General features: G+C 34.8%; 4 protein-coding genes across 5 annotated transcripts; 3 read left to right on the top strand and 1 right to left on the bottom strand.

Moving 5' to 3' along the window:
- The first annotated feature begins 676 nt into the window (after positions 1–676).
- LOC115451396 (meiosis-specific with OB domain-containing protein-like) lies at positions 677–5314 on the top strand. Its single transcript, XM_030179697.2, has 9 exons — positions 677–943; positions 1214–1275; positions 2175–2328; positions 2524–2604; positions 3134–3227; positions 3387–3559; positions 4386–4539; positions 4813–4912; positions 5056–5314. Exons 1-9 carry the CDS (start codon positions 697–699, stop codon positions 5212–5214), a joined length of 1224 nt encoding a protein of 407 aa, XP_030035557.1. The 5' UTR covers positions 677–696; the 3' UTR covers positions 5215–5314.
- Positions 5315–5476: 162 nt separating this feature from the next.
- On the top strand, positions 5477–8628 carry LOC115451388 (dynein intermediate chain 3, ciliary). The gene is made up of 11 exons (XM_030179688.2): positions 5477–5700; positions 5765–5912; positions 5987–6242; positions 6459–6568; positions 6650–6801; positions 6884–7018; positions 7298–7379; positions 7453–7631; positions 7729–7861; positions 8024–8128; positions 8207–8628. The coding sequence occupies exons 1-11, from the start codon at positions 5486–5488 to the stop codon at positions 8405–8407; spliced, it is 1716 nt and encodes a 571-aa protein (XP_030035548.1). The 5' UTR covers positions 5477–5485; the 3' UTR covers positions 8408–8628.
- Positions 8629–8849: 221 nt separating this feature from the next.
- LOC115450733 (ecto-NOX disulfide-thiol exchanger 2) lies at positions 8850–16106 on the bottom strand. Of its 2 annotated transcripts, none has more exons than XM_030178836.1 (10): positions 16066–16106; positions 15189–15347; positions 13360–14006; positions 12709–12939; positions 12011–12194; positions 11088–11194; positions 10553–10669; positions 10100–10246; positions 9631–9774; positions 8850–9322 (listed from the first exon to the last, which is right to left on the bottom strand). In XM_030178836.1, the coding sequence occupies exons 2-10, from the start codon at positions 15253–15255 to the stop codon at positions 9119–9121; spliced, it is 1848 nt and encodes a 615-aa protein (XP_030034696.1). In that variant the 5' UTR covers positions 15256–15347; positions 16066–16106; the 3' UTR covers positions 8850–9118. The 2 variants fall into 2 exon arrangements, with proteins under 2 accessions (XP_030034696.1, XP_030034688.1); XM_030178828.1 differs by having other exon boundaries at positions 15833–16093.
- Positions 16107–16479: 373 nt separating this feature from the next.
- LOC115450637 (DNA-directed RNA polymerase III subunit RPC8) lies at positions 16480–18129 on the top strand. Its single transcript, XM_030178696.2, has 4 exons — positions 16480–16678; positions 16819–17002; positions 17484–17624; positions 17885–18129. Exons 1-4 carry the CDS (start codon positions 16568–16570, stop codon positions 18082–18084), a joined length of 636 nt encoding a protein of 211 aa, XP_030034556.1. The 5' UTR covers positions 16480–16567; the 3' UTR covers positions 18085–18129.
- The last annotated feature ends 223 nt before the right edge of the window (positions 18130–18352 follow it).

Below are 18352 nucleotides of genomic sequence, written 5' to 3'. Positions count from 1 at the left end.
GGATTTTGTGGTCGATATAGCGAAAACTTCGCCAAATATACATCATGGGACCAAACCGTTGCCAGGCCTAGGGAGAGCAAGTCGATATGGAGAACGAGAAAAGTATGAATTGTAGGTATAGTCGAGAGCACATATTCCTCCCTCACGCCGTCTCTCCCGCTTTAAAAATAACATGATACAGAGCGTAATTGAGCGTACGGAATATTAGGAATGGAATTGAATTCATTCCAGTTTCAATAAATACGGAAATGATCGATCAAGCAAGTCAAGTCCTTTAACTTAGGACTTTGGTTGTTTTAAATTTGGCAACTTTTTTCGAATCTCGGGGGGGGGGGGGGGGGCAGCTGTCACTCCCTGCCCCTCTCCCCCTTGGCGTTAAAGTTAACTATAGTTATCTTGAAATAGTTATTATCATTATTTACCTAAATATACAATTCATTATTATTATCAATATAAATTTTTATTTTATAATGAATTCAAGTGAATGATTCAAAAAGGATACAATAATTCTTTGAATTATATTGTTTTTATATCCAATCTTATAATCTGGTAACTCTTTTAGAAAAAAAAAAATTAACTGTCAAGTAGCCATAGACAATTCCCGCCAAAAAGCACTTCTGTCTGATTGTGTTATATGACTTTTCTTGTTATAATCCAAAGAGAATTATATTATAATCTCTTTGAAGGTTTGTTAAAATGGCGGGAGTACAAAGAATTGGTCTGAACTGTTTAAATACGAATTTAAAAAATTCCCTTATCATCGGTATAATAATAGCAAAAAATAGCCCACGGACTATAGGATCACGTAAAAAGAATGGAGATATGAGAGGAGTTACTTCGTTTACACTAAGAGATTCCGAAATTGACACCATTAATGTTGATGTTTGGGGTTCCGAGTACTTCGTTCTTACTTTCTACGAAAGGTTTCTTGTTGGAGATGTTGGTGAGTGTTATAATCTACGTATACTATTGTATATTTATGTATGATTATCAAGCTATAAAGATATATAAACCTATTACGCCAAGAAAAAATATTAGTTTTCGGGAAAATTCGTTACCCAATACTAGCTAACAAGTAAGTAGTTTAGACTAAATCATTTATATTTATTTCATCAAACAGAAGATATGTTGAGATCCATAAAAAAATAAACAGATAAAAATAAGTGTCGATTATACATAATATACTTATATAAGTTTGTTTTGTTTGTTGCAGTGGAAATTTCTTATCCAAAAATATGTGTTAAAACCGGAGAAAACGAAAACTTCCGTCCACAGGTTAGCATTTTGATAATTAATAGATAAGTATTAAGTATAATTATTTTGAACAGGGACAATCTATTATTTACACAATATAGATAAACGGCGTTACTCGTGCGTAAACCGAGCATCGATCATCTGAATAAAAAAAATATATGTTTAAAAAAAATAGCGATTAACTATATTGTATTTGAAAACTAAATTGGTAATACTTATCACGTGTATCGTGGTCTTGAGTCCTTTTCTTTCATTAAATAATTATCGGACAGACTAAGACGATTCACACACTACCCCACTCCACGTAGCGACGTGCGTGGCTCTGACGCCACACGTGTGGTTGCGAAACTGCAGATCTGCATTATGCAGTTTGTACAAATTTCTTCGCACAAACGCGCGGGGCTGCAGTATAGTATGCGATGGCCCGGGGGCCTCATTTTACAGCAGCTCGCGGTGGTGATAGTACAGTGCAGAGCATTGTTTTCTGTATAAAAATGGTTATTTAATGCAGATCTGTCACGATGCTGCAGTTATATTATCCGTTTGTTACTCCTACTACTACTCTGTTCAAAAGACGCCCATACAACATAACTCGGTGTACGCGCGGGGTTGCGTGTTACTCTCCAGATAGGCGCATGATTTATAAACACTGCGAATTCATGCGTTTTCTGTATGTTGCACAACGCGTTTTTCATTGCAAAGAGATCGCTCTTTGCAATGAAAAACGCGTTGTGCAACATACAGAAAAAGTCTTCGAAACGTCGGGAGAAAACTAAAACATTAAAACCACGACAAAATCCGAAAAGTACTTTAATTTTAATATTTATACTTCTTAAATCTTGCACTACACTCATCTGACGATACAAATTAGCATTAACAATTTATAGTAAGTATAATACATAGCTACTTTTGTTTATAAGGTTACATCACCATTTTATTTGTCGTTAAATGAGGGCACATCTGACGTTTCGACGTATAATGGAGAAAGTTTTAGTACATACTTGCAACTTCTTCATATACCCACCAAGCCTGCAGCGGGATATTGCGGTCTCGCCGAAGTGCTAAAGTTTACAGGTGAGAAGACAATTAAACATATTATTTAATTGTCATAGCCAATTATTTCGTGATCGAATCCTGTTTCAAACCGTGTTATCAAAATACATACATAGTTTCTATTGTACACAGTACGTAGGTGCGATCAACATGTGATTTGTAGATTTATATAAGTAAATGTTGTTAAAAATATGACATAGGTACATTTTTTTACAGAACAGACCAACAACGTGTACGTTGATTTATTAGTTGTTGTAAAGTCTGTTAAGCCACGACGTATAATAAAAACGAAAGCAGGTCAGTAAATTATAAAAATATAAACCTAACCTAACCTAACCCAACTATTTTGTTTACTCCTTAATAATAATAATAATATCAGCCCTGTATTATATACTTGCCCACTGCTGAGCATGAGCCTCCTCTACTACTGAAAGAGATTAGGCCTTAGTCCACCACGCTGACCTAGTGCGGATTGGTAAACTTCACACACCTTCGAAATTCCTATAGAGAACTTGTCAGATGTGCAGGTTTCCTCACGATGTTTTCCTTCACCGTTAAAGCGAACGATAAATTCACAAAGAATACACACATGATTTTTTAGAAAAGTCAGAGGTGTGTGCCCTTGGGATTTGAACCTGCAGACATTCGTCTTGGCAGTCCGTTCCACACCCAACCAGGGCTATCGCCGCTTTTTTACTCCTTAATACTTCAATTCAATTCAATTTTTAGATTGTGGCTCCATCGTTGGTAGACGATGATTTTGCCAATGTCAATGTTGAAAGTAGGAAAAGTAGTTCTTTATAATTAGATACTGACCTAATTGTAGGTGCTGAAATGACAATCGGAACAATAGAAATTATAGACAATACAACGCCTGCTTCCGTCTCATTAGATATTTTTGACATCGACACGATACAAAGGTATTCAAAATTTATTTAGACCCTCTTTTAGAATCAAAATGTTCGTTTACAGTGATTCCAAACGTAAAGCATAAAACAAAGTATTTGTATTTTCTCTATTAAAAATGTATATTGGTAAGTATTATAATTTTTGGACATCGCCATTTTTATCATTTACAGAGCGGAAGAGTGGCGCCCTCTTGATAGTGTCCTTTTCATAGCGGATGCTCGAGTATCCTGGCGCGGTAAGGGAGTGAAAGTTCAGATTTGTGCTCGCAGCGTTATCACTCACCAACCGTACACGGCCGACGCAGAAGCGCTACGATTGTATATCAGAAATCAGGCAAACACACGTAAGAATTCGTATCATTATGAATATCATACCTTTTCACTGCCTATAAATATTTAAAATTTAATTTGTTATAAAATAAACCATTTTATCGGTATATCTGGAAACAGCTATATTTAATCGTATTAGGAAGTTTACTAAACAATATTTATATTTATCTATTTACCTATATATACTTCCATAAACCTAAAGTTAGTTTTTTGAAGGCGCTAGTCTCAGAAACTATTGGTTCTAATTGAAAAATTCTTCTAGTATTGGATAGTCCATTTATTGAGAAAGGCTATATATAGGCGTATATGTGATATCACGCTAGGACCAATTGGAGCGGAGCATCAATAAAAAATATTGCAGTAACGAGGAAAATGTATTCTTTTCGAGAGCTTCTCACTGCGTAAACGGTTAAAGTTGCGCAACTAATATAGTTTCTATTAAAAAAAAATCTATTAAAGTCTATATACTTTCTGGCTGGCTGCACACGATAACTTCAAAACTACCCAACGGATTTCGATGAAATTTGGCATGGCGATAGTTTTGAGACCCTAGGAAGGACATAGGCTACTTTCTATTGCGAGAAACTTTTTCACGCGGCCAAAATCGCAAACAAAAGTTAGTATATTATATACTTAGTAAATTTACGGACGTTTTCAATAAAAAATTCCAGTGCCATGTTTCGGTTCGATCTCTTTATTTTGATTAGTCCGTTGCGATGGTTCGATAAAAGCGAGTGAGGTCGTATATTGACATTGCCACCTTATCATGTCTTCGGCTACCCACTGGTGGTTTTATTATACCTCCTCGTTCTATTAGGCCATCTTTCCGCACGTGTTCAGGCGGCGGGTGGGGCGGGTGTGTCGCGTGGAGCGCGTCGCGCGGCGAGGCGCGGTGCGCGGCGCGCGTGCGCGAGGAGCTGCGCGCGTGCGCGGCGGGCTGCGCCACGCTGCACGCGCTCGTCACGCACCTCGACCTCGCCGAAATACAAACCACGTGACTATCTCACCGTTTTATAAGTGCAACATAAAAAAAACAATCTAAACCAATTTATTTATTCTGCGTCACACTTTAACCAGACATCTAACGTTTATGACAAGACCTTTGGTATACAAATACTCTGTAATTTAAAGTTCTGAATAATATAAATATCAGGCGAGCCATTTGCTCGCCTCGTCATTCAGTTGTAGGTATATTTTTTTTTCTAAAAAATATTTATACCTACTGGTCGGTACAGTTCGAAAGATGATATTTATGCCTTAATTGTAGAGACAACAATGAGGAGGTACGAATCAGGTTTGCAGACCATACAGGAGAAATATCTGCTTGGATTCCAGTCAATGTTTTAGAAGAAACTTTAGGACTTACTGTAAGCCGTTTTACATATTTTGCTTGTCATAATAATTACCTATGTAGAATATGTGTATTATGAGTAAGTATTACATTTTGCTTAAAACTCATGATTTTAAGTTTGAGATTATTAAATCCTCTCTTTCTCTTTACTCTTGACAGCCGGATCAACTAAAAGTGATGAGTTCAGACGAGAAGGCAGTACTCCGCTGGAAGATACTACTCGAACAGTGTAGCGCGAATATCGTAGTGTCGCCGCCGCGACTCACCGTGTTAGCTTTGAGACGAGCTTCTGTTGCCGATCCTATACCCTTGTGTTAGTTGTTTCATTATAATTATTATTTTTTTGGTAATTAAAATGCATTATGCAATTTTATAATAAAAATATGTGTGAATTGACTTGCTATTTTATGAAATAAATACTTTAATTAAATACGATTAATATTAATACCTAACAATATGTTCCTATCCTATCTACGTATAGCTGTATGTACGTTACTAGAATAAGCATCTATCGATTTAACTTCTTAAAACCGCGTCTTACAACGTACATATTGATCAAACGTTTGCGTCAAACTTACAAGTCCCAACTATGGACAAGCCCGAAAAAAATGAAATCACTTACGAATACACAAGACGAAGACGTGAATTCGGCCGTCAGACATTATTTGAAGACTATGGGCCAGTTATGTGCGTTAGTATACCATGTAATCCATCATTTTTCAAAAACTATATACTGCGAAATCCTGTTAATGTAAGCATACAGAACACTAGTACCATGTCCGAACATTGGGTGAATTCTGTAAGGTAAGTGAACTATATTTACGTAAGGACGTTGTGAATCATTTATACTATATATGGTATAATTTAGGGCTGAATACACGAGTTCAGGCGTTAACCATGTCGAAGGAGGGTGGCCCAAAGATATTAACATGAACGATCCTGAAGCAGCGCAACGATACAGACGGAAAATTGAAAAGGATGACGCCTACATACACGCCGTAATGCACTTGGGGCATGTATGATTCAAATTATATTTTGAAGTTACTGATTTAGTGTGATAATTATTAGTAGGAGATGCGTTCTTTTTTAGAGCATGGAACACAATATACTACAAAATAACGCCATCGATATGTACGAAACGTACTATTCTGATACGCCCTCGATACCTCCGGTTGAAAAAAGTAGTTGCCATACTGTAAATGTGTATCGCGAACCAGGAGCGCGTCGTCCAGTGAGGGCTCTGTCGTGGCAGGCTGACGGCGGCGCTCGGTTAGCAACAGCACATGCTGACGTTGAACTAATGAGGACCAGTAGAAACACACAGCTTTCTTACATTTGGGACATCGGTATGGATGACAACGCGGTGCTTCAAAAAATAATTGTGCATCACTTTAATATTATATTATTACAAAAAAATTGTACCTGCTAAACTACTCTATAATTATCTATTATAGAGTAGTTTAGCAGGTACAATTTTTTTGTAGAAATGTAAGTACTTATGTAAACATTGTATGTGATTAATTTGATAGTTCAAGTCTTGGGTTAATAAATTATTCTTATAGAAAACGCAAACGCACCAGAGTTGATAATAAAACCTCCACTACCGCTACTAGATCTGCAATACAATCCTCGAGATCAACATGTTCTTGTGGGTGGAATGATGAATGGACAGGTAAGAAGTACTTACCATAGCCCACAGGCCTAACCACTACGCAGCAATTAGAATCTGTTCATGTAGTTTTTTTATTCGTAGGTAGGCTGGTGGGATGTACGCAAGGGAGGGGAACCAGCGGGGATTTGTCCTCCTCACGTGGCACATCGTGATCTCGTTCGCAATGTATTATTCATCAACTCTAAGACTGGAGCAGAATTTTTTTCTTCATCACCGGATGGCGTCGTTAAATGGTACTTCTAACATTGAGCTTCTTTCCTATCTGATCTTAATCGTATAGATGATCTAATTTTAAGAAAAAATATTGTATTGTAGGTGGGATACGCGCAATATGAGTGAACCAACTGATTCAATGATTATTGACATTGTAAAATCAACGACTGACACCCAAAACATCGACCATGCAATCGGTATATCTGCTCTTGAATATGAAGCTACAATACCGACAAGGTAATTTAGCTTAGGTACTATGTACATATTATTTGCTTCATTACCTAATGAAGACGAGACGAGAATGAGACAGTCGAAGACACGAGCCACATCTAGTAATTACTAGGTGAGGCCCGTGTCTTCGACCGCGTGAAAGCTTACGACGCCAGAGAAAATCTGGTTAAAACCAATCATTATTACCTATAGGAGCAAATTACCGGGATAAAAGTTTCCTATATCTTACTCTACGACTTGCCTATCAAATGTAATAATGTTGAATTAATTATATTAAATTTTTAGATTTATGGTGGGAACTGAAACCGGATTGGTTATTGGCGGTAATCGCAAAGGAAAAAATCCTTTAGAAAAACTTCCATCGAAGGTAAGACTCCTTCGCCTTACAATAGGTAGAATCGTTTAATTAGGATAAATACGATATTTATTTTGGTCGGCAGTATGAGGCCCACCTTGGTCCGGTTTATGCACTTCAGCGCAATCCAACTTTCTTGAAGAACTTCTTGACTGTCGGTGATTGGACTGCGCGCGTGTGGAGCGAGGATTGTAGAGAGTCGTCCATTCTGTGGACGTACTCTCATCGCACCAAACTTACTGATGGAGCTTGGAACCCTATCCGGTATTTTGTTCATTGTTTATTAAAACTGAATTTTAAAATTTATATCAAAATATGTAACTTTGTAGTAAAAATACCTTCTAACTCCCAACTACAATAGGTTTTCTCTAATGCTGGTGACACAATGGGACGGTTGTCTCTCTTGCTGGGACTTGCTCAGGCGAAGAAGTGCACCCATCGTTACTGCGCAACTATGCGACGAGCCTTTATTGCGTCTCAGGCCACATGAAGGAGTGAGTTATTATATTATTTAGATTTCATTGTTAAAACTTGTATTGTTAAAATATTAAAGAATCAAATAGATAGGTACAGGTATCCTAATAATTTGTTATAGACAACATTGAAAGTAAGTTTTTTCGTTGTAAACAACCTTATATTAAAATACACATTTTTAGGGTCTACTAGTGGCATGTGGCAGCAGTAAGGGGACTATATATTTAGCTGAACTATCGCAAAATTTAGGCACAGCCGATAAAAATGATAAACAACTTCTCACCCACGTAAGTACTAGGTATAATAAAATCACAAATAATAATAACCTAGCAGCACAATAGATATTAATACTGGAAAATTTGCAGATATTGGAACGTGAAAATAAACGTGAGCGCATACTGGAGGCACGTATGAGAGAATTGCGGTTGAAAATGCGGCAAGACCGTGATTGCGGGCAACAGATGACAGAGTCCGACCCTACAGCCAATGACAGGGACCTTGAAGAGGCCACTGCGGAGTACATGCAAACCGTAAATGAAATGCAAGCACGACAAAAATCACAATAAACTTTCGAGTACAAAAAAAGTGGCATTTATCATATTATCCACTCGGAAAGATTAAAACAGATTAAGAAAATATAAGTGGGAAAAACTTATTAACCCGCTGCGAATCACTTCCAGTATTTTACGCATACTGATGAGTTGTAAAATGCTTTATTATATGGATTTTAACACTGCAAGGGTAGCTATTTTTAGCACCGTACCTTCAAAATATATTTTTTATTAGCTTATCTAGCTCGGTGCAAGCAACCAAATTCCTGCCTGCTTCCATTTCATAATTTATGTAAAATCTAATTGTTATGAGAACGATATCCAGACTGCATTTATGCATATTATTAGTACCTATAAGTTTTGTCAGGTACCCTTTCAGAAAATTTCATCCTCCGCCACTGGAAGATAACATAATGTAAGAGGGTACTATGGGGGTCTTTAATAAAGATAAGTCAAATAAAGATTGATTTTGTATTAATATAAATAAGTACAATATTATTATTTCTATGATATAAATAAATACTGAGTATGATCAATATAACCTAATTGCTTAAAAAATAATTAAAGCAAACATCTTACAGTAATTAACTAATGAGCATTGATCTAAAAAAAATTGTTCTTTATATATATTGTAACTACTGATCACGTATTATTAAGTAAGTTTTAAGCAATACTGGTAAACTTAAGTCACTGATATGTTGAGTGGTTCGCTCTTGAATACATCATTCACCTTGGCTGTGAAATGTCATTGTTATTGAACGCGATGAACGTCCATTTATGCTCCATATTCGCACCCATCCCGGATGTGGTACGTCTGAATACATCGTTATGTTTCTCTAAAACGTGATGTATTGTAGACTGCGTCACGTTGGGCAAAATCGCTTTCACGTAAGACACCACGTAGTCGAGACTAGCACCATGTGGATGTACCTGGAAAAATTAAATAGGTTAGGGCCCGCCGAAATAATAGCCGTCTATGAAGAGCTTATATATATCTGAGTTTAAAGCTGGTTTTAGGCTTCGTCAACTGGAAACAATACCTTAAAAACCACGGAAGCTAGAGCACGTACGTCATTTTACTCGAACATTGTAACAAGGATTTTATTGAACATTATGAGTGATTAATAATAATATAATGTAATGGTCGAATATCTGCTAATGATGCGATCGTTTTAGATTATTAATTATTTATCCTTGGGTAATCATTATATAAAAATGGATATTTAAACTATACGTACCTGTAGGAAGGGTGACATAATACCAATGAGTTTGGCTTCCCCGCAGCCGGGTTCGACGATTTCTTTCAAAGTCACTTTTGCATCTAGATCATCCGGTAGCGGCGGCGGTGGAGGGGGTTTCTCTATCGGCAATGGCAACGGAGGCTGTAATATTTTTTAGTAGTATTTTATGTAAGAAGTTGCTAGTTTGTTAAAACAATATTAACCAGACTAGTATATACTGGAGTATGATGGAAATTACTTTTGACTTCACAGATGATTTACCTATCAGCTCACTAGTAACGATTTTTTACATATTATGTTAAGTTTATGTGAAACTACTCATTATGTATATCGAAAAAATTAAGGTCCACAAGCGTAAGGGCGCCTTAAAATTTGCCTCGGTGCGGGCAATTTGAAGTGCCTTAATAGTCAACATTATTTCAAAGTCGATCAAATGTATTTTACAGGGCTTTTAAAACATAATTACGTTTTTTTTCTCCAGTGCCAACTGCAGTGCTTGCTGCGCAGCAAGTTGTATTTTCAATTTGTCCAATTCCTTTCTTGCGTCCGCTTTTATGACGTCAACTTCATTTTTGTAGGCCTCCAATTGAAATTGAAGACTCTCATTTTCTCTCTGGAAAAATACGTATAGACAAATTGTATGAATTGTCAGAAGAACTTATTAACTTTTCAAAACTTAAATAATTGTTTTCTTTTTCACTTCTGCGCTGTAGCTGTAATTACAAGGTAGGCGACGGCTTGCTCGTTCGCCTATTAAGGCAATAAAACAAAAAAAAACGTTATTTGATTTAGATATTACATTGATATAATATAAATTGGTTTTTGGCTTTAATATTAAAAACTAATATCAGTCATTTAAGGGCAAACCGCGGACAGTAAATAAGCATAATTAGTTAAAAAAGGGTAAAATAATATTTACTCTCAACTCTTGTAGTTCTTCCATGTTGTAGTCTACGTGTTTGTTGTGAACACTATTTGATTCACTGTCATCATTATAGAACTTATCATTAAATTCTTCCTTTAATGAATTGAACTCCTGAAAAGATTAATTTATTCATTAAGTAATACGGACCATTGCAGCCGTTACTTAAATATAACATTGATAATTATATATATTATTAAGTAAATACTAGTTACATGGCATACCTTATTATAGAGTTACCTGATCCCAGCTGACTCCAGAAGAGTAGAGACGGCAGTTAGTTAATACACCCATCTTATTGTTACTACAATTTCGTATGCAATTTAATTTTCATAAAGATATTATTAATGTTTGTTGGCATAATGCTTGAAAGCGCGTCGATGTAAATGTAGTAAAATTGATAATTAAAGATTATATGGTAACCATATTGTTTTCCCTCTAGTTTCATAGAAATTGTAATACTCAACAAATGTGGGTTTTTGATTTTAAATCTATATATTGTTTTGAATCAAACAATAGCGTCTGTAGGTACCTGCGTCATTTTCTGCCAAGTTTCGATATTCTTTCTTTGCGGCTTTGTAAAATGATCCCATACACGTTGGTGAGTAGCCGCGTTAAAGACTTTCGCCACCTGTTCGACTGAGGGTTATAAATTAGAGCATTGAGAGCAGCCCACAGACCAAACATACCGTCGTACGAATGCGTCCAAGCGTATCAGCGTTAAGAAGCAGGAGCGTTACTATACCTAGATGCCGCGCTAGTTGACGAGATGACAACACGCCACAATTTGCGTATTGAGAACTTTGTGCCTTGGATAAAAGTGCAGTACTTACTGTGGGTTACCACACAGCACGAACTGTTATTTATGATCTACCAATATACTCCATCTGCTTGATTAAAGTTGCTAGATTACACCAGATAATTTATAGGTAGGTCACATCGAAATACAGCGAACGCGATAGAAGTATCATTGCTAGATCATATTAGGTAGATAACTTACAAATTAGAACCCAACTTTTCCACATAGCTTACGACGTTTTAAGGGCACTCAATAACATCTGCAGACTACTGCCGAACCACTGGTTTGCGGAGAACTATCAATTGCTAGGTACCAGAGTGAGTGTATTTTATATACGAGTATATTACCATTTCTTCTTTTACGGAAAATTGATGTTAACTCCAGACCGACAGCTTAGTATTGCTATGAGAGACAATGTGCATATATCATCATAAGATGTCTAATGACATTGTTCACAAGCATACTAGCATCTTAGGCGTGTTTTGTAATAATTCAATGTGTAAACAAAATCTTGTTTACCTTACCTTCAAAGACCAAGAATTTATAATTACAATACATACACATTATGTTGATTGAGCAAGGATCTAACGAGACGACTTTCGCACATCAGACCAAAATAAATAAACAAAAAAACATTGCCATAAAGGCCAACTCACGTTGTTCAATCACATATTCAATTTGTTTCTTGACTCTTTCCTTGGATTCTTGCAATTCTTCTTCAGCCTGCATTTTCTCGTTGTATAGTCGTCGAATATGCGTGTTTGTTGCTTGGATCATGGAGTAGAACTGATTTGAATTTTTCTTAGAACATTCCCCTCGCTCCAGCCATGCTAAAAGCGTCTAAGATAGGAAAGTAACTTTTATGTAGGTGACAGTAAACAAGAATACAGTTAGAAAAAAATATTACGACGGACAGCATAAAAGATTTAGATTCCTAGCCCAAAAATGGCGTGAAAAGGATCACGATTTATAATATATCTTATCTTACTTCTTATCTTATTAATATAAATGCGAAAGTGTGCGAGTGAAAATATTTTTTAGAAATAAACGCAATAACAACGATACGAATTTGGAGAAAATTTGGCACTCAGGTAGACCATGTCCTGAATCAACACATAGGACCGAACCCCGACAAGGGAGTTGAAAATACTTCTTTGGCGGTTCCCCGAGGCGACTACACTTGCGTCAAATTACCAAATATTACATGCGACTTATAATATGGTGAAAAGACAAACAAATCCATTTAATTTATAGAGGATTTTTTGATTGGAGGGTATTTAAATTCTTACCCTCTGTTTTACCGATCTATAATAATTATTAATTAACAATTTATGTATAAAAATGTTCAACTTACAGGAACAGAACTGGAAAAATGTTCTTCATTCTTAATCTTCTCACCCAGCTGGAGCATGGCGACATTTGAAAAGGGTTGGATTCTGACTGGGGAAGGTGAGCGTCTTAAACGGTCGTAACTCATGCTTCGACTTGCTATCTCTTGCTGTGCACTCAGTTGCTCTATTTGTGCTTGTTGGGCGCGGATCAGCTGCCTTTGGTGTCTTTCGTACTCATTTTGATCATCTCGACTCTAAGGGATGAAGGCAATGATTTAAGAAGTAAATAAATAACTCTTAATAGGTACTGGAAAAATTGTTCTGCGATAAAAGATCCGCTTTATATTTTCCGCGGTATAAAAAGTAGCCTATAGTACTCAGGGGTAATGTAGCTTCCCATTAATAAAAAAATACAAAATTGGTTCAGTAGTTCCAGAGATTAGCGTGCGTTCAAACAAACGAAATCTTCAGCTTTATATATAAGTATAGACAAGATCCTAATAGTAGGTGTATACAAAAAAAGCATCTAAGTACGTGCTTCAAAAATTTAAACAACACACAGGTTAGGCTGGTAGGTCTTGAAGTATGAAATGTTGAAGAAAGTATTTTTAAAATTAATTGTATAAGCTCTTTTGTTTCAGATACACAATACACACAGTTAAACATATATTTACCAATGCATAATCAACATGAAGCCAACCAGCTGTGGCATTCGAATTATCTTCACTCTCCATATCATCTTTTTCTTTGGTTGTAAGTTTAATTCTGTAGCCTGATATAGCCATGGCTGCATCCACACTATTCTCCCTCTCAAAACGGATGTGACAAAAGTTTTTTTTAGACAGCCTTAAAGTATGTATTCTTCCATAGTTTTCAAATATTTCTTTCACAGTGCTTTCCCGGACTTTGTCAGGGAAACCACCAACAAAGATAGTTCGGCATCCAGGGGGTTTAACTCTTCTTGGAGGTTGTGGTGTGCCTGAATCAGGGGGAATCAATTTGCAATGTTTTAGTACAATTTCTTTATTCCTCTGCACAGCCATTTCAGTAGAAATGCCAGGATAAATAGCCATCATTGTAGGATCCATCATCATCCCGCCCATCATGCTCATGTCCATTGCAGGGGTGCTTGATGGAGCCATAGATGTTGCTGTCATTTGTTGCCCTGCAATTGCTGCCATATCTATTGGACTTTGTTGTACTAGTTCCATACTAGTTCCAGAAATAATTTCCATTCCAGTTGGAGCCATCATTCCACTTCCAATTATTGCTCCAGGCATAATCATGTTTGGGTATAATCCACCAGCCATCATCATATTTCCTGCAATACAACAGAATGGCCCAAACATAAAATATTATTATGAAAATATTAAAAATCTAACACTACTATTAGATCTGATAGACAGCTGGCATTACAAAAAAAAAATCAAAGGAATATTTTAAAATTAATTATGTACTACATCCATATCATCATCTAAACATTTAGATTCCAGTTATCTACACTCATGATCAAATTTACAGGAATTTCGTCTATTGCGCATGGAGGTGAAAAAAGTAAGAATGTCATCAGATTTTTATTTAACTTTCATTTTTTTTTGGTAGGTCAAATTTAATGGAATTTTATCGTATAAGAGTTTGCTGACTGGCAGTTTTTTGTCTTTTGTTTTTTTTTCTATTCATGCATGATGTAATAAATTGAAGTGATAATTGTAGCTCAATTTTTTTTGTCTGTTGACTCAAACATCTTGCGTTTACAGTCCAGACGTTTTCGTGGTTTTCGTAACAGTGGTTAGTAATAACATCAAACTTACAACTCATTAAGAAGAAACATTGGTTAGGAAAGCTAAATTTATTAAGAGCTAAATGCTGAAAAACAGTATTACTACTTCTTCAGATGTAAATGCTAAGCTTCAAAAAGTTCGACAAACAGCAATTAGCACTAAAACCAAAACTACAAGACTTAATAAATCTGTACAAGAAGCAATCTTCCTTGCCAGAGTGCCCACTCTTGCCATAGGGTAACAAATAGTGTGGTAAATTTTTATTACTAACATAGAAATCACAATGATGTTTCTGGGTGAAAGTGCTTTTAACTGATAATTTCTAATAATTCAGTGGTAGAAGGGAATTATTAAGTGGTAGAAGGGGCAAAAAATAATTCATTTAACATAAGATTGTTCTAAGAGAGTTTTAAGGTTGAGGAATAAGATGCTCTGGTTAATCATTTTTTCAGAAGTGTCCATGGAGTTACATTTTGTAAAAAATGGGTCACCAAATACAAGGTGATACATTACATTAATTAAAGTGATTTGTATGAAGACAGTGTTTCTGTCTCAGCATTTTATCCCACAACACATATATTAAATCTGTTTTTGGTACCTGTTACCCCTTATATTGAAGTTATTTTTTTACACATTAGAATTAAGTGAATGTAATGAAATCATTTTTTTTTTTTTGATTGGACCATGAGTTTTTTAATATTAGTAATATTCGAGATTTATACCTTGTGTGTACATATTTGACATTATCAATGGGTTTATATTTGAGCTTGCCACATCTGAATTATTCATTCCATCGTGAATATTATTGCCTTGTCTGTGTCCTACATTCTCCGCACTGATGGGTGATCTGGACCTGTCTCTTCCAACGCTTGTGATATATTCTAAAGTAAAGTGTATGCACTGGTGAATAGCGATATTAAACTAAATCCATGGTTTTATAATTCAACAACCAATAAATTATTAAGTCAGTTAAGATATCTTGGTGATTATAATCCAAAATTAAATAACTTTTTATGTATCTGCATTATATGAATGCAAATATAAAATATAACTTTAAAGTATCTCTTAGAGAATAAAATGAGAAATAAATAATGTTATGTAAATTATTTTGAATAAATAAATCGTAGAAAAAGTTAACAAAATTTTTTAAATGAAAATGTAATAAAGTTAAGTCAACCAACATTTTAGATTGTATTCGTCATTAAAAAAATAACCACTTCTAAAATGCATCTGAAGCTTTTCCTTATAAAAACTCTTGTCTGGTGTATACCAGTTTTACGATGACGATGAGACCATCAAAATACTCTAATACCAAAAACAATTTAAATTAAAAAAAACGCGAAAGAAACGTATTTTTTCAGCATACCTTGCATCGTATTCGTATGTGTAGCTAAATAAATCCAATATTAAAATTTTGAACAAAGCAAAGAATCATTAAATAACTATTTTATATCTTTGCACATCTGGAAGTGCTATATTAACATAACATTTAATTTATTTTTAGAAAGGAACGGTGCTCGATACAATCTTCTAAGTAAGAGTAAAAGAGCTTATTAGAATTTATATTTTGAATTATTTTTGAGTAAATTATTTATATACCTAGTCGTCCTTCTACAAATGACACCAATATGACAACTTTATTGACATTGACATTTGTGAAAAGGATATGGTCGAATCCGGAATTGCATCTGAATTCAGAACTGAAAAACAGATGTTTGTCTCACTCATTCCGAAAAACTGTCGATTGCCAACTTGATATTATAAAAAAAACTTTATAAAGATACAAATAAAAGATAGGATTATATTTTTTTCAAATCCTATAAAAATAAATTATAAATCCTCTTATTACATAGCGCATATAAACTGAATAAAACGGAATAAATTCCTAATTTGTATCCAGAACACTGAAATAAAGTGCGAAGTCAACACTCGTTTTTCAGATCTGAATTTCGTTCTGCGTTTATCTGAAAAACAATATAAACCCGGCCTTTGGTTACCATGCAATTTTTTTTTAAATATTATACTGGCAACACAGCTAATAAGTGTCCGGGAATATTTACCTTTTCAAAATTATGTTGATTGTCGATACAATTTTTAAACAATGTTTGTCTTAGCTGAAATGAAGGATGTAATTCGAATAACACCAGACCACTTTCATCAAAGTTTAACGGATTCTATTACGACATTACTCAATAGAAAACTTGCAAATAAGGTAAACAATAAAATATAACCTATAAGTACAATATAATTACAATATTATTTTAAATGCAAAGCACACATCGGCTGCTTAATTTGAATACAAGTATCTAACACCCTATTAACCCTCAGAATATTGATTATTTTATTTTTCAGGTCGTGCTTAATGTCGGTGTATGCATAGCTCTCTTCGATATAACAGATATTGGACATTCATATATATTTCCTGGCGATGGCTCATCACACACTGAAGTTAAATTTAGGTATATTGTTTTCCGACCAGTAGTTGAGGAGATACTTATAGGAAAAATTAGAAGTTGTAGTAGGGAAGGTGTACATGGTAAATTTAACTAAATACTAATTAAATTAAATAATAAGTAAGGGGTAAAGAGAATCTTATATTTAAGTATATTATAATACAAATACTTCAACTGAACTATAGTTATAAAATTTTAGTTTAATATGAATTTACCATAAGAAGAATATTAGTTATTTTTCATAGATTACAGACAATCTGTCTCTTTCATAATTACAATCAAAATTTTGTTTCTTTTTACCCCTTGAATCTAATCATGACCAACTTGATTCCTGTCAATAAATAATTATTAAGGAGAGTATTCACAAAATACAAACTGTAACTTCATACAAGACAACAAAAAATGTTGCTTATCTGCAGCTTAACTTAATGACTTACACAGCTTGATTTGTAATTAAAATTTGCAACATTCACTATATTAACCTTAGTCCCTTGTTGATCAGTTTTACAAGCATTTATTATGTTGCTAATATGGCCATGTAAGTTCTAAATTCCTTTTTTTTAGTGACCTTAGGATTTTTTGATGATATACTAATTCCGGTGAATGCACTTCAACATCCATCACGGTTTGATGAAACCGACCAAGCTTGGGTGTGGGAATACCCTAAAGAAGATGGAGAGAAACATGATTTGTTTATGGATTCTGGTGAGTAATTTATATATTTATTTCAACTTTAAAAAGTGCAAGCTTTAAAATAAATTGTTAAGATCTTGTTTAATTTTTAATGCAAAGCTTATGAAAAGTAGAAATTAAGTAAGCTTTAATTATATCATAGATTTAATATAAACACTTTAAATTTAATTTATATTGTGTTATAGATTAAATTTAAAGTGTTTCTATATAGGTGTTGGTTTTTTTTTATATTACATGACATTTAATACCTATTATATTATTTATACTTGTAGGTGAATCAATAAGGTTTCGTGTGACTAGCGAAGCCTTTGAAGAGAGCTTGCCTTCAGGACCTCCAGGTGTTGAATGTAGTGTCCAAACAACAGCCCCATACAGACTTATAGGTGGAATCAATGAACCTGGCCTGGGCCTGTTGTCCTGGTGGGAAACTCCTGACCAAGGGGATGATGATAATGATGAGCAAGAGGTTTAATAGTATAAATTAATTTAGATTTTTAAATATACTTTTTATATTTCATTTGGTTGTTTCATTCCCTTTAAACAACATCATAATTATACAGGGTCACCCAGAAAATAGTGTCCCATACCCCAAGGGGTGCTCTATTTCTGGACATCCGCTTGGCACTATTTTCTGGGACACCAGTATATAGTTTATAATGAACTTCATGGGTAGAAAATTAGTTATTGAAGGTATACCATAGGTCCATAGAGTTGTACATATATCATGTGTATAAAAATAA

The sequence above is a fragment of the Manduca sexta genome, chromosome 15, assembly GCF_014839805.1.
Source record: "Manduca sexta isolate Smith_Timp_Sample1 chromosome 15, JHU_Msex_v1.0, whole genome shotgun sequence".
NCBI classification, from domain to species: domain Eukaryota; kingdom Metazoa; phylum Arthropoda; class Insecta; order Lepidoptera; family Sphingidae; genus Manduca; species Manduca sexta.
This window is presented reverse-complemented; position numbering and strand designations above follow the sequence as displayed.